Source organism: Bufo bufo, chromosome 1 (assembly GCF_905171765.1).
Source record: "Bufo bufo chromosome 1, aBufBuf1.1, whole genome shotgun sequence".
NCBI classification, from domain to species: domain Eukaryota; kingdom Metazoa; phylum Chordata; class Amphibia; order Anura; family Bufonidae; genus Bufo; species Bufo bufo.
In genome coordinates, this window is record NC_053389.1 from 500,408,803 (window position 1) to 500,424,955 (window position 16,153).

Sequence of the window (16,153 nt, forward strand, 5' to 3'; positions counted from 1 at the left end):
TATATATATATATATATATATATATATATATATACAGGGGAGCAAATCCTGCACTTGTGGCCCATTGCTAATGGCGATCCCCAGCAAAAATGCAGTGGAGGATGCCCGCAGCGGACCACAAGTACCACAATAAACATCCTTCACCAGATAGCAATTATGTGGATGTGATAACCAATATAGCAATATAATAATAGCAAAGACAGGCGCACTCTGCGGTCTTACTAAACACTCAAACTGATGTTAAAATTGAGAGATTAGCCAACATATCCTACTATGGAGGACATTTCTGAGCCCAAGCACCGTGCCAAGGTTTCTCAAGTAGCTCGGGTCCTAACACTCACCTACCTGAGCCGTATGGGCAATACCAGGGGCCAGTGAGCAAATTACAGGAGCGTGAGGTCCGTGTTAGGACCTAAGCTACTTGAGAAACCTTGGCGCGGTGCTCGGGCTCAGACATGTCCTCCACAGTTGGATATGTTGTCTAATCTCTCAATTTTAACATAAGTTTGAGGGTTTAGTAAAACCGCAGAGTGCACCTGTCTTTGCTAAGCCTGCATGTTGTTGACCAGTTAGAGTATTGTCACAGTCAGTGATTAACCAGTACAGCTACAGTAAAATCCATAGAAATAGCCAAAAATGACTAGCCAGAATTCTATTGAAGTCAGTGGTATCCAACATCAGTCTAAAAAAATATTAGTGATTATCTTTGTGGTCATTTTAATTGTTTTGTAAAAACAGTTTAAATGGAAGGAAACTATCTGACTAGAAAAGTCAGCTGTTTGCCTGGGAAAGGGAGTAGGGTGATATGAATCTGTTAATCTGGCACCCAACATACAGCAAATCCACTTAAGACAATGTGAAACACTGTACAAGTGCCTCGCATTTAGAGAACATTGTTCATTGTTGTTATTTTATTTAATTTTTTTGCATTTTTTGCAGTAATTTGCTATAAATATACTGTGCATACTATATTTATACATATATATTTACTGTTCCCCAGTACTGAATTTTAGGACATCTAAAAATAAGATAAATTTTACTTCTTACCTCATGTTGCCAGTTATAAGAAGAAAAATGTTGTAGATATGGGAAAAGATGAAGAGAAAAAGTATGGTGCTGAAAAACATAGTCATCCAGGAGCCATGATCATCTCTAAACACTTTCAGACGGAGAAACTGACCTGCAGCAAAAACAATAATCAATAATTTAGTAGATTGTTCTCCTACATAAAAAAAACATGAGTCAGTTTACCAATGTGCAGTATAGTTCAGACACTGTGGACTTTGTGTCACGGACATTCCCACGACAGGTGACAGGAGTTCGGTGAGACTGGTAACATGTTTTCCATTTCAATTAAAATGACGACTGTGTGGTTTCTGGTGCTTGCCACACCTTTTTCCCCAGGTGTGGCTATTATGGTCATCTAACCTTCTCTATTTATTGTTGTTGTTTCTCCCACTATACTATGTGGTTTATAGCTTCGGTTTGAGTTGTGGATTGCTGGCGTGTGGATCTCGGGTGAGTTCCTGGTGCTGCCACTTGAAGTTTAGTGTTTTCTTTCCCGTTTGTACAAACCGGATTCCAAAAAAGTTGGGACACTAAACAAATTGTGAATAAAAACTGAATGCAATGATGTGGAGATGGCAAATGTCAATATTTTATTTGTAATAGAACGTAGATGACAGATCAAACGTTTAATCCGAGTAAATGTATCATTTTAAAGGAAAAATACGTTGATTCAAAATTTCACGTTGTCAACAAATCCCAAAAATGGGACAAGTAGCAATAAGAGGCTGGAAAAAGTAAATTTGAGCATAACAAAGAGCTGGAAGACCAATTAACACTAATTAGGTCAATTGGCAACATGATTGGGTATAAAAAGAGCTTCTCAGAGTGGCAGTGTCTCTCAGAAGCCAAGATGGGTAGAGGATCACTAATTCCCACAATGTTGCGCAGAAAGATAGTGGAGCAATATCAGAAAGGTGTTACCCAGCAAAAATTTGCAAAGACTTTGCATCTATCATCATCAACTGTGCATAACATCATCCGAAGATTCAGAGAATCTGGAACAATCTCTGTGCGTAAGGGTCAAGGCCGTAAAACCATACTGGATGCCCGTGATCTCCGGGCCCTTAAATGACACTGCACCACAAACAGGAATGCTACTGTAAAGGAAATCACAGAATGGGCTCAGGAATACTTCCAGAAACCATTGTCAGTGAACACAATCCACTGTGCCATCCGCCGTTGCCAGCTGAAACTCTACAGTGCAAAAAAGCAGCCAGGCGTTTTCACTGGGCCAGGGATCATTTAAAATGGAGTGTGGCAAAATGGAAGACTGTTCTGTGGTCAGACGAGTCACGATTCGAAGTTCTTTTTAGAAATCTGGGACGCCATGTCATCCGGACCAAAGAGGACAACCCAAGTTGTTATCAACGCTCAGTTCAGAAGCCTGCATCTCTGATGGTATGGGGTTGCATGAGTGTGTGTGGCATGGGCAGCTTGCATGTCTGGAAAGGCACAATCAATGCAGAAAAATATATTCAGGTTCTAGAACAACATATGCTCCCATCCAGACGTCATCTCTTTCAGGGAAGACCCTGCATTTTTCAACAAGATAATGCCAGACCACATTCTGCATCAATCACAACATCATGGCTGCGTAGGAGAAGGATCCGGGTACTGAAATGGCCAGTCTGCAGTCCAGATCTTTCACCTATAGAGAACATTTGGCGCATCATAAAGAGGAAGGTGCAACAAAGAAGGCCCAAGACGATTGAACAGTTAGAGGCCTGTATTAGACAAGAATGGGAGAGCATTCCTATTTCTAAACTTGAGAAACTGGTCTCCTCGGTCCCCAGACGTCTGTTGAGTGTTGTAAGAAGAAGGGGAGATGCCACACAGTGGTGAAAATGGCCTTGTCCCAACTTTTTGGGGATTTTTTGACACCATGAAATTCTGATTCAACATATTTTTCCCTTAAAATGGTACATTTTCTCAGTTTAAACTTTTGTTCCGTGATTTATGTTCTATTCTGAATAAAATATTAGAAGTTGGCACCTCCACATCATTGCATTCAGTTTTTATTCACGATTTGTATAGTGTCCCAACTTTTTTGGAATCCGGTTTGTATTTTGTTTGGGTTATTTTTTGTGTTACATTAGGCTACATGCACACGACCGCCTTTAATACAATTGCCTATTCTTGTCCGCAAAACGCGGACAAGAATAGGACAGGTTATATATATATTTTGAGGCCCCATCCGCATCTTTTGCTGCCCCAATTAAGTGAATGGGTCCACATCAGAGCCACCAAAACTGCGGCTCGGATGTGGACCAAAACAACGACTGTGTGCATGAGGCCTTTCCCTGTCATTTGTATTAAGGCCTGAGGGAGACTCCTGTTCATCCTTCCTTTTGGAGGAACAGGTTGTCTGAGTCCTGACATTAGTACCAGGGTCCTATAGGGCGAGTTAGGACACTAGGTATTCCTGTGTATGAACTCTACTACCTCTGGGGTCTGTTCATACTGGTAGTTAGTCAGTACTTTGATTAGGGTTTTACTAGGAGGTGTCCATCTCCTTTCCCTAGTTTCCAGGTCTTATTCCCTCACCCCTTTCCCTCCTATGTTTGGTGTGGTGTTTCCCTCCCACACCAGAACGTGAAATTATAAACTGCCAAAACCGTAATTTTTTTTGTTTGCTTCAGTACAGCCATGGATCCTATTACTGCACTGGCCGGACAGCTGCAGGGGCCATCTTTGGAGGTAGATGACCTCCGCATGACCTTCTCGCAGATCCAGAGACCACAGGCTGCTGGTGCTATGGTGGTGGTGGTTACCAGGCCTGTCTAAAGTGGCCCTTCCGGACAGATTCTCTGGGGGAAGTGATCATTTCATTTTGTTTAGGAAGGCATTCAAATTGTATTTGTATCTGGGGATAAGATTCAGAGAGTTGGTGTGGTTATTTTGTTGCTTAAAGGGGACGCTCAGTCATGGGCTTTTTCTCTGCCGACCGGATCACAGTCTCTCCGACTGGTGGATGAATTTTTCAAAGCTCTGGGTCTCATCTATGATGACCAAGATCGGACCTCCCTGGCTGAGACTAAGCTACGTGCCATTTGTCAGGGAGAGCGTTCTGCTGAGATCTATTGGGCTACAGATACTGAGAGGAACGATCCGGCTCTCCGCAGTCAGTTTTGTCAGGGATTATCAGAGAGCCTGAAGGACTCTTTGGCCTTTCATTAGAATCCTGAGTCTCTGGAAGCCGTCTCTTGCAGTACGCATTGATAGACACCTGAGAGAGAGATCTAGGGGTCCTCACTCTCAGGACATACTATCACATAACATATCGTCTTCCTCTGACACTTTGGGTGAAGATACTCCTGGGTTTATGTCTGGGGACGAGCCCATGCAATTAGGGGGAGCTACTCCTGGATCTGCTTTTAAGCGTATTAGTCATAGGAAGGGAATGTCCATGCATTCAGCATCAAAAATAAAAAAAACTCCCATCTGACTCTTAGAGGAGTGAGAGAAGAGTCAGAGAATGTGCATTTGTCTTTGACTAGTAGTATCTGATTTCTCCTGACAAGGTGGCGCTAGAGTTCAAGACTGTGGGGATTGAGGTATTTATCGACAGTGGGGCAGGGGTGAACCTGACTGATGCTCAGTTCGTCCGTATGCACGGGTTGTCTCCAAGTGCATTAGAGAAAACCATTTACATTTTTGCTATTGATTCTGGACCTCTAATTTAGAAGTGTTTATCTCAGATGGTGCATGACATCCAATTAAGGCCTCTTGCACACAAACATATTTTCATTCCATTTCCATTCCGGTATTTTTGCGGACCGTATAAGGAACCATTCATTTCAATGGGTCCACAAAAAAATGGAAGGTACTCCACGTGCATTCCATTTCCATATTTCCGTTCCGCAAATAAATAGAACATGTCCTATTATTGTATGCATTACAGACAAGGATAGTACTGTTCTATTAGGGGCCAGCTGTTCCGTTCCGCAAAATACGGAATGCACGCGGACCTCAAAATACATAAGGTCGTGTGCAAGAGGCCTAAGAGTAGGTGATTTTCATCAAGAATTCATCTCGTGTTTTGTGTTGGAGGGTCTCCCTGCTCCGTTGGTTCTGGGTTTACCGTGGTTATGCAAGCACAATCCAACCATCGATTGGCAAGCTAGACAGATTCTGGATTGGGGTGATTATTGCATTGACAATTTTCTGAATACATCTTTTTGTGCTTCAACCACTAAAACATTACCCTCTTTTATATCTGATTTTGCCAATGTATTTTCTAAAAGTGGATGCCAGGATTTACCTGCACATCGGGAATATGATTGTCCTATCAACCTTATTCCCAGAGCTAAGTTGCCCAAATCTAGGTTTTATTACCTTTCTGGACCAGAAAGAATGGCCATGACAGAGTATATTACCGAGAGTTTGGCTAAAGGACACATAAGACCTTCCAAATCTCCAGTGAGTTCAGTTGTTCAGTTTGTTCCGCGCGAGTGCAAAGCGTTTTGATGCATTTTTCACGCGTGTGATAAAAAAAACGAAGGTTTACAAACAACATCTCCTAGCAACTATCAGTGAAAAATGCATTGCATCCCCACTTGCTTCTGGGTGCAATGCGTTTTTCACTGAAGTCCCATTCACTTCTATGGGGCCAGGGCTGCGTGAAAAACACAGAATATAGACGCAGAACTGATGCATGAAAAAAAACGCTCATGTACACAGACCCATTGAAATTAATGGGTCAGGATTCAGTGCAGGTGCTATGCGTTCACCTCACACATTGCACCCGCGCGGAAAACTCACTCATGTGAAAGGGGCCTTACTTAAGAAGTTTTGTCTCTGAGAACCAGGAGGAATGGTCCAGAGTTTGCCATAAACAATCGTAGACAGGAGTCCACTGGTAAGTCACCTTTTTTTATGGGGCATATGGGTTTCACCCGCAATTTGCCACATTCTCTGGTATACGGAACCATTTATTTCAATGGGTCCACAAAAAAATGGAAGGTACTCCACGTGCATTTCATTTCCATATTTCCGTTCCTCAAATAAATAGAACATGTCCTATTATTGTATGCATTACAGACAAGGATAGTACTGTTCTATTAGGGGCCAGCTGTTCCGTTCCGCAAAATACGGAATGCACTCGGACCTCAAAATACATAAGGTCATGTGCAAGAGGCCTAAGAGTGGGTGATTTTCATCAAGAATTCATCTCGTGTTTTGTGTTGGAGGGTCTCCCTGCTCCGTTGGTTCTGGGTTTACCGTGGTTAAGCAAGCACAATCCAACCATCGATTGGCAAGCTAGACAGATTCTGGATTGGGGTGATTATTGCATTGACAATTGTCTGAATACATCTTTTTGTGCTTTAACCACTAAAACATTACCCTCTTTTATATCTGATTTTGCAAATGTATTTTCTAAAAGTGGATGCCAGGATTTACCTCCACATCGGGAATATGATTGTCCTATCAACCTTATTCCCGGAGCTAAGTTGCCCAAATCTAGGTTTTATTACCTTTCTGGACCAGAAAGAACGGCCATGAAAGAGTATATTACCAAGAGTTTGGCTAAAGGACACATAAGACCTTTCAAATCTCCAGTGACAGCAGGGTTTTTCTTTGTTAAAAAAAATAGGACTGAACTCTTAGGCCATGTCTGGATTTTCGTGAGCTCAATCGGATTACTGTCCGTGATTCTTACCCCCTTCCTTTGATTCCCGATTTGTTTAACCAGATTGTTGATGCCAAGGTGTTCTCCAAGTTGGACTTAAGGGGGGGCATATAATCTGGTCAGGATAAAGGAAGGGGATGAATGGAAGAAGGCTTTTAATACCCCAGAGGGTCACTTTGAGAACCTGGTCATGCCTTTTGGGTTGACCAATGCTCCTGCGATTTTCCAGCAATTTGTGAATGACATTTTTCATCACCTGGTGGGGAGTTTTGTTGCCGTGTATTTGGATGACAAACTAATTTATTCTCCAGACGTGGAGACTCATCAGGATCACGTTAGACAGGGGTTACAGATCCGAAGAGATAATAAATTGTACGCAAAATTAGAGAAGTGTGTTTTTGCTGTACATGAGGAGCAATTCTTGGGCTACCTGCTGTCATCTTCAGGTTTTCAAATGGATCCAGAGAAAGTCCGTTCTGTATTGGACTGGGATCGACCCGAAAATCTGAAGGCTCTTATGCGGTTTTTGGGGTTCACCAACTATTACTAAAAATGTATTCAGAACTATTCGACAGTGGTGAAACCCTTAACTGACATAAGAAAGGGACGGATGTTTCAGTGTGGTCTGATTCTGTGTTGCGAGCATTTTCTGCGGTTAAGGAGTGCTTAGCTTCTGCCCCAATATTGGTTCAGCCAGATGTATCACAACCTTTCATTGTGGAAGTTGACGCGTCCGAGGTGGGGGTAGGAGCAGTCTTATCGCAGGGCCCGTCACCTGGTAAATGGTGCCCATGTGCATTTTTCTCTAAAAAACTCTCTGCCGCAGAGAAAAATTACGATGTGGGTAACAGAGTGTTCCTGGCCATTAAGTTGGCTTTTGAGGAGTGGCGTCATTGGTTGGAAGGGGCTATTCATCCGATCACGATGTTTACAGATTACAAAAATATGGCTTATCTGGAGTCGGCTAAACGACTGAACCCGAGGCAGGCCAGATTTAATTTCATTGTCACTTATCGTCCTGGGGTTAAGAACGTCAAGGCAGGTGCCTTGTCACGTAAATTTCCTGGAGGTGGTGATTTTTAAAATCCGAGTCAGATACTGTCAAATGGGGTGGTGATATCCGCTCTATTCCCTGACCTAGAGGTGAAGGTATTAGAGGCTCAGGGAGACACACCGGAATCTTGCCCCTCTGGGAAATGCGTCATAAGGTGTTTGAGGAACATCACTGTACGGTTCTTATGGGACACCCTGGGAGTAGATCCACTGCCGACCTCATCTCTCATAGATTCTGGTGGCTGGGGTTGCGTAAATGTGTTGAGGACTACAGGGGCGGACTGACCGGTCGGGCACTTCGGACATGGTCCGAGGGCCCGGCTGGGATGGGGGCCCGCCCCAGAATAATATAACACCGGGCCCCGCTCACTGTAATAGTAATATTCCTATGTGAACAACTTGAAATCCCCTGCGATCCTCTCCCTCTCCCTCTCTGTACTCACAACCTCAGTAGCATAGAGGCAGCAGCAGGCAGTGTAATAGGAGCCGACAGTGGAAGCTAGCCCCGCCCCTCCCCGCCCTCCAACCAATCAGAGGCAGCCAGCACTGACTCACAGCACAGGGGGAGTCGCAGGGACTCAGAGAATCGTCTGAGAGTTTATTAGTTAAAAGAATCGAATGAGTCAGAGACATGTCACAGAGTCCCTGCCGCCAGACTTCCTGCTCTGCGGCTCCCTGTCTCCTGACAAGTCCGTCCGGGGGGGTGGTATAGTATTGCATGTAGCAGAGCTGTGTGTGTACAGTGTGCTTGCAGCAATGTAGCAGAGCTGTGTGTGTACAGGGTGCTTGCAGCAAAGTAGCAGAGCTGTGTGTGTACAGGGTGCTTGCAGCAATGTAGCAGAGCAGGAAGCCTGGCAGGGACTCGGTGACAGGATTATTTTAACTCAAAGAATCAAATGAGTCTCTGACTCATTTGATTCTTTTAACTAATAAACTCTTAGACCATTATCTAAATCCCTGCAATAACTATACAGTGTAATTACATCAGTCTGCTCCACTGCAGCAGAACTGTGTTTGCCAGGAGCGAGTCCCTCCAGACCTTCGGTTCACTTGAGAGCCGACTCAGCAAGTGAACCGAAGATCCGATGAGCTGAGCATGCGCATTGATCTTCAGTTCACTTGCTTCTGCCGGCTCAGGAAGTGAACCGAAGATCCGATTCATGAAAAAGATCCAAACTTCCCATCTCTAAAACTCAGTAGCAGGCCGGGCGGCAGCGCAACTCACTGATGTCACGCGCCTGCTCCTCCTACTTCATTCATAAAGTGGGAGGAGCAGGCGCGTGACGTCAGTGAGTTGCGCTGCTGCCCGGCCTGCTACTGAGTTTGTGAGTACAGAGAGGGAGAGGATCGCAGAGGATTTCAAGTTGTTCACATCGGAATATTAGTATTACAGTGAGCGGGGCCCGGTGTAATAGAATACAGTGACTGCACCAGGCCCCGCTGCCATTACAACACCAGATGCCGGTGTTCCGTTTACTTGACAGTATTATGTCTATATCGTGGGAGATAGTTTTGCATTACGTCTAGCTTGAACTGCTGACTAATATAAAATTTTAAATCTTTATTTCATTTCCTTAAAACTATTTTCCACGATATAGACATAATACTGTCAATTAAACGTCACAGAGGTGCTGAAGAGGTCTAGATATTTGCATTTTGTTAACCTTTATTTTTGTTTGCATTTTGTTAACCTCTACTGCGCCTGCGCCAAGTCGTCTTTTTCACGCATGCGCAGTGTATTGGGGATCATTCACTCACAGGGACACTGGTTTGGGGGATCTGTGGATGACACTGTATATGCTGCTATATATGTGTCATCCACAGAGCCCCCCCCCACAACAGTGTGTCATCCACAGAGCCCCCCCACAACAGTGTGTCATCCACAGAGCCCCCCCACAACAGTGTGTCATCCACAGAGCCCCCCCCCCACAACAGTGTGTCATCCACAGAGCCCCCCCCACAACAGTGTGTCATCCACAGAGCCCCCCCCACAACAGTGTGTCATCCACAGAGCCCCCCCCACAACAGTGTGTCATCCACAGATCCCCCACAACAGTGCCATCCACAGATCCCCCCACAACAGTGCCATCCACAGATCCCCCCACAACAGTGCCATCCACAGATCCCCCCACAACAGTGCCATCCACAGATCCCCCCACAACAGTGCCATCCACAGATCCCCCATAACACCTTTTGGTTCAAAATATTTTTTTATTTGGCTATTCCCCACCCCTCTTGTAATAGTTCCGCTACTTGTGGGCTGCGCGGGAATGAGTTGAGTCACTTCGGTGGCCAATCCTGTCCTGCAGCACGTGATCCCGCAAGACCTGCCGCTGTAGGTCACGGGTCTCGCGGGATCACGCGCCTCAGGATGGGATTGCGCACCGAAGTGACTGAACTCATGCCCATGTAGCCCGCAAGTAGCGGATCAGTGGAACAAGTACAAGGTGGGTGGGGGGATGATCTGTGGGGTTGCCCAGACGGCTAGGCCCTTCACAGTAGTTATTAACCCCTTTTAGCAGTCCTCCATTCACTGAAGGGGAGACTGCTGAAAGGGATTAATAACTACTGTGAAGGGCCTCCCCCCCTTTCACAGTAGTTATGCCCAGATATGTGCCCCCTTCACAGTAGTTATGCCCACACTGCTTCTAACAGAGGCTCACTAATGGACGCTGAAATTAGATCACCCCATATGAGAGCATTGAATCAATGCTTTCCTATGGGGGAAAATCTGACCCTGGAGGTCATCATGCAGAGTGTGAGGACGTCCAGCGTCAGATACCAGACCAAAGGTCTGTTTTACTCCAGGAAGCCCTCAGGTGGCTGCCAGCCACTAGAGGCTGACTTATTGCTGGAACGTAAACAATGCAGTTTCTCTAGAACATTGCAGCTCGATTTGCAAAAGGGACACTGTACCCAGACAACATCAATGAGCTGAAGTGGTCTGGGTGCCTTTTGTGTCACTTTAACTTTGAAATCTTATTAAAGATTGTGTAGGGTGTGGCTGGAGGCGGGGCATGGAGGCGGGACAAGGGTGGGGCTTGCAGCAGAACATGGGTGGGGCCTGTAAGGGGGCCCTTGATTTATTTTGCCCGGGGCCCTGAGGGTTCTCAGTCCGCCCCTGGAGGACTATATGTCGGCCTGTAGTTTCTGTGCACGTGCTAAGCTGACACATACTCAACCTTCTGGATCTCTACTTCCATTGCCTATACCGTCCAGACCATGGACTCACTTGTCTATGGATTTTATTACTGATCTGCCTAATTCATCTGGAAAGACAGTTATTCTGGTGGTAGTTGATTGTTTTAGTAAAATGGTGCACTTTATAGCATTGCCTGGCCTACCCAATGCTAAAACACTTGGCAGTTTGTTGACAACATTGTTAAACTTCGTGGCATTCCCTCTGACGTGGTCTCGCATCATGGGACTCAGTTTGTGTCCAGATTCTGGAAGGCGTTCTGTACTTTGCTGGGGGTACAACTGTCTTTTTCTCCTGCTTTTCATCCTCAGACGAATAGACAGACGGAGCACACTAATCAGAGTCTGGAGACTTAGGTCCCTTTCACATGAGCATGACTGATTAGGTCCGGATGCGTTCAGGGTGCGTTCATTGAAACTCGCACCATTTTGCAAGCAAGTTTAGTCAGTTTTGTCTGCAATTAGGTTAAGTTCAGTTGTTCAGTTTGTTCCGTGCGAGGGCAATGCGTTTTGATGCATTTTTCACGCGTGTGATAAAAAACCGAAGGTTTACAAACAACATCTCCTAGCAACTATCAGTGAAAAATGCATTGCATCCGCACTTGCTTCTGGGTGCAATGCGTTTTTCACTGAAGTTCCAGGGCTGCGTGAAAAACGCAGAATATAGACGCAGAACTGATGCATGAAAAAAAAAACGCTCATGTACACAGACATGACCAGGACCACACCCCTAAATGCATTGAAGCAACTGCCATGTGATTGGTTGACTAGATAATTGCATTAATGAGAAATAGAACAGGAGTTCCTAATAATTCTTTAGGTGAGTGTACGTCAGATATGGCAATTTCAGTATTCTGTTCCTGTGCTTGGTTGTGCATTTATATTAGGCTACATTCACATTAGCATTTTAAATTCCGCTATTGAGATCCGTCATAGGATCTCAATAGCGGAAGAAAACGCTTCAGTTTTGTCCCCATTCATTGTCAATGGGGACTAAACTTAACTGAACTAAACCAAAATGCATTCCGTTCCGTTTGGTTGCGCTCCCATCGGGGACAGAATAACGCTGCAAGCAACGTTTTTCTGTCCACTATGTGGTGCGAAGCAAAACGGATCAGTTTTCTCTAAAACAATAGAAAACTGATCCTTCCCCCATTGACTTTCAATGGTGTTCATGACGGATCCGTCATGGCTATAGAAGACATAATACAACCGTCATGGATCTGCAAAAACGCTTCCGTTACTATAATACAACCGCATGCATCCGTCATGAACGGATCGTTCATGACGGATGCATGCGGTTGTATTATGGTAACGGAAGCGTTTTTGCAGATCCATGACGGATCCGCAAAAAACGCTAATGTGAAAGTAGCCTTAGTGGGACTACCAGTTTAAGCAAGAAGTTTTTATCAACTTATTGTTGTTTTAACCATGCTTCAGTAAAAGTCAAGCATTATTTATATTTTAGATGATGGAGCACCCACTCTTTGGGATATTGCGTTTACCGCTCCCATCATGTTCAGTGTTAGAGACGAGCGAATTGAATCCAACGAAGTGGAATTCGATCCGAATTTCAGGATAAATTCAATTTGCTGCAAAGCTGAATTTCCTCATGCTTCGTGGTAGCAAATAGATTTAACCTGTAATAATTTTAAAAAAAATAAAAAATATTATACTTACCTCCTCCATTTGCTTGCGACGGGTCTGCTGCCGCCATCTTGATTGAAGATCTCAGTTGAAATCCTGTGTGTGGTGACGTATGACGTCACCACGCCAGCAAGAGAGATGACGTCATCTCGGGCCACGCAAGATTTTGCGCAAGATCTTCAAGCAAGATGGCGGCGGTCGGCCCGTCGCAAGCAAATGGAGACGGTAAGCATTTAATTTTTTTAAAGTTAATTTTACACTGTATTAATACTCTCAGATGCTGCAAATATGTATGAATGCGGCATCTGAGGGGTACAATACAATGATGGGTAGTGGCCCTATCGCAGCTCCTTGTCATTGCACTTCATGACGAAGTAATTAGTAACAAAGCTAATTTTTTTCTAAAATTCGTCGAGGCAGCCGAATTGAATTTTCCAAAACTTTGCTCATCTCTATTCAGCGTATATGCTGCCAATACTTACATTTCCAATACAGTTGAAAGTATAGTGACAAATCCCACTTCAACATATGCTATAAAGAAACTTTCTTGGCATATTTCTGCTCCACCAAAGTCTATGAATGTGTCTAAGATATAGGTTGGTAAATTTTCCTACCAATTCTGCCAGGTGTACATAAATGTAGTGTGAAATGAGCCTTGTGCTTTTGGCTCATAGAAATTAAAAGAATTTCACAGCACCTCTGCTTCAGTGTCAAAGAGGGATAAGATGGCTGCTGCTCCTCAGTGCAAGCAGTAGGAAAAATGCATTTTTTCAACAGGGACGAAAGAGGATCCAGCTGGGAACTTGATATCCCCACACTACAGTCAGGGCCAACGTCAGCACCCGGCATACCTGGCCAAGTGCCGGGGCCCATTGCTCCTGGGGGGACCCGCTGAATCTCCTCACTCCAAAATTCAAAAAAGTAAATAGCTGTGCTGCAGCTGCACCCCCCGCCCCCCACGTAACAGAAACTGTCCGGCAGCCGCCCGGCCCGAACTATCGGCAGCCTGGGGCACTTCAAACTATCAGTGCAGTCTGCTCAGAGAGCAGCACATACAGTCTGTATGTTACAGATTGTACTGGCTGTGCACAGTGCAGCGATCTCGTTGCTGGCACCTGTCACAGCTCCATTACACTTCACACCTCGACTGTCAGCCAAAAGAGTCTGGCGGCTCTGTGATCTGTAATGAAGCCACAGGAAAGCCCGACAGGATAGGTGCCAGAACGGAGTGTTAGCTGCCAGTCAGAGGAGGCTGGACATCAGCATCATGCTAATAAAGTGGGGCAGTGTGTGTCTGTGGGGCAAAGTGCCTCCAGATCGGCAACCCTCTCCCAGTCTGCAGTACATAACAAGTAAGATATTGTGATATTAGGAAAGGGTGGGGAGAGAGGGGGAACCCCATATCTTGTTACAGTCACCCAGGAATTTAAGTCTAGGTCCAAATCTGTGTTGGAGGGATGTTTCTAATGAGCCTTATTTAGTCTAAGGTTCACAGCTGCATTTTGTTTTTCGTTGTTCTGCTCTAACATGGGAACAGAACAATGAAAATGACAGAATTGCTGACACCCTGACCCAAAGAACCCACACAGTACCAGATGAGACCCATTAACTCAAATGGGCCCCATTTGGTGTCATTTTGGAATCACCGTATCATATGGCGTCACAAGTGAAAGTTTTCATGTTTTTTACATGTTTTTTGGCCACATACCCCACGAAAAATTGAATAAAAATCTATCAAAAAGGTGTATGCAAAAATGGCAAAAACTACAGCTCGTCCCTTTTTTAAAAAAGTGGTTTTAATTTTTTTTAAAGTTTTAAAACAAAGAAAAAATTTATTTGGTATCATAGTCATCATATCGACCCACAGAATAAAGTCATTATGTCTGTGACGCTTCGCGATCTCAGCAATAAGAAGAAATCACAAATGCGTCCAGTTTTGAAATATCACAAGAGCCCTCTCCTGCACACAAAGAGTTAAAATCTTTTTTCAACCCAGAAGTAATTCACTTTGCTTGCACAGCTCGGAGAGGAGAGTAAATTTAGCAGATCCGTGCCAAAAGAATCTTCCTGCCCCCCATGCCAAGATACACCCATCAATCAGATATCATCATGACAAAACCTCATAAAACGTGTATCTTCCCAGTCTGTGTGGGAAGGAAAATATGAAAGGAACCATCTCTTCAGAGGTTGTTTGGGTTATTTTAACACACCTTCTTGGAAATCCGCAAACAAATCGGAAATTCCCTCTCAGAGATATGATGGTTCTCAGGCACACTGTATTGTCTTCCAGTCATATTTGATATCAGATGATGCGCAAAATTGTCCCGATTATAAATATGAACTTTATTTCCTTATTTGACCTACGGCTACGGAGAAACTGTCAAAGCAAAGATTCTGCCAGATTTTCTCCCTCTCATGGCAAGAACTGTCCCTCTTCCAATTACACAAGGCTGGGCTTGTACGTGTCATAGACACTCCCATCTACAGAGTGGGTAAAACACAGTGACCCACTCAGTTCCTGGTCCTTCATCTAACATCACGACCGCCCGCTGGACACTGGCACCCCGCCATCTTGGATTATTCTTTCACAGACTTTATCTTTTACTGGACTTTACCACAGTAATTCTGAAATTACAGACATTCTATTCCCTTCCACCTCTTACCTATTTCTATCCAACCAATCTGTTCCACTGGCAGGTATATTTATTTGTCAGTTTTAAAGGGAGTCTGTCATCAGCATTTCACTTGTTTAACCCTTCCCATAGCTCCCTAGCATGCTTACATTTAATAAAAACGTTACCTCTGGCATCAATCCTGGACTTATAGAACCATCAAAAACGATCTTTATAACTTATGCAAATGAGGGCTCGCAAGTGCCCAGGGGCGGCATTAGGTGCTCTGCTTGCTCAGCCCTGCTTGCTCAGCCTTTTCATTGCGTCCCCCCGCCCCTTCCTACCCTCCACCCGCCCATCCTTTCCCTCTGACCGCCTTTCTACTAACTTGTTATTCCGCTGAGATCCCGCGCCTGCGCAGTCAGTCCGTCGGCCGGCACATGCGCACTGCGATGCCCATTCCTTGTATGGCATCACAGTAATTAATGCGCTACCTGGGCAATTAATGCGTTACCTGGGCACTTGCGAGCCCTCATTTGCATAAGTTATAAAGATCGTTTTTGATGGTTCTATAAGTCCAGGATTGATGCCAGAGGTAACGTTTTTATTAAATGTAAGCATGCTAGGGAGCTATGGGAAGGGTTAAAAAAGTGAAATGCTGACAGACTCCCTTTAATGTATATATTTTTGTGTATAGTTTTTAGAATAAAACTAACGATTTAATTGTTCCAGTTTTGACCTTGTTACTTGATTATCTGGTCTATGCTAAGTTCTCTGTCCTCAGAAGAGACAAACTACCACATTGTCTTATTTTTGGTTGTCACAATGCCATTTGTACAAGAAAGCAAAAAATTTAACCCAAAAGACTTCTGCGCAATTGATATTGCTTTTCTATTTCACAAAAAAAAAATTTAACTTTCCAATACATTCTATAGAGCATTAAAAA

General features: G+C 44.4%; 1 protein-coding gene across 4 annotated transcripts in view; it reads right to left on the bottom strand.

The window, feature by feature from the left end:
• TMEM117 (transmembrane protein 117) overlaps window positions 1–16,153 on the bottom strand; it is a 528,179-nt gene that overhangs the window by 453,390 nt on the left and 58,636 nt on the right. For all 4 annotated transcript variants that reach the window (XM_040410696.1, XM_040410688.1, XM_040410704.1 and 1 more), the window contains exon 3: window positions 1,048–1,180. In XM_040410696.1, coding sequence (XP_040266630.1) covers window positions 1,048–1,180 — 133 coding nt within the window. The remainder of the gene's footprint in view (window positions 1–1,047; window positions 1,181–16,153) is intronic.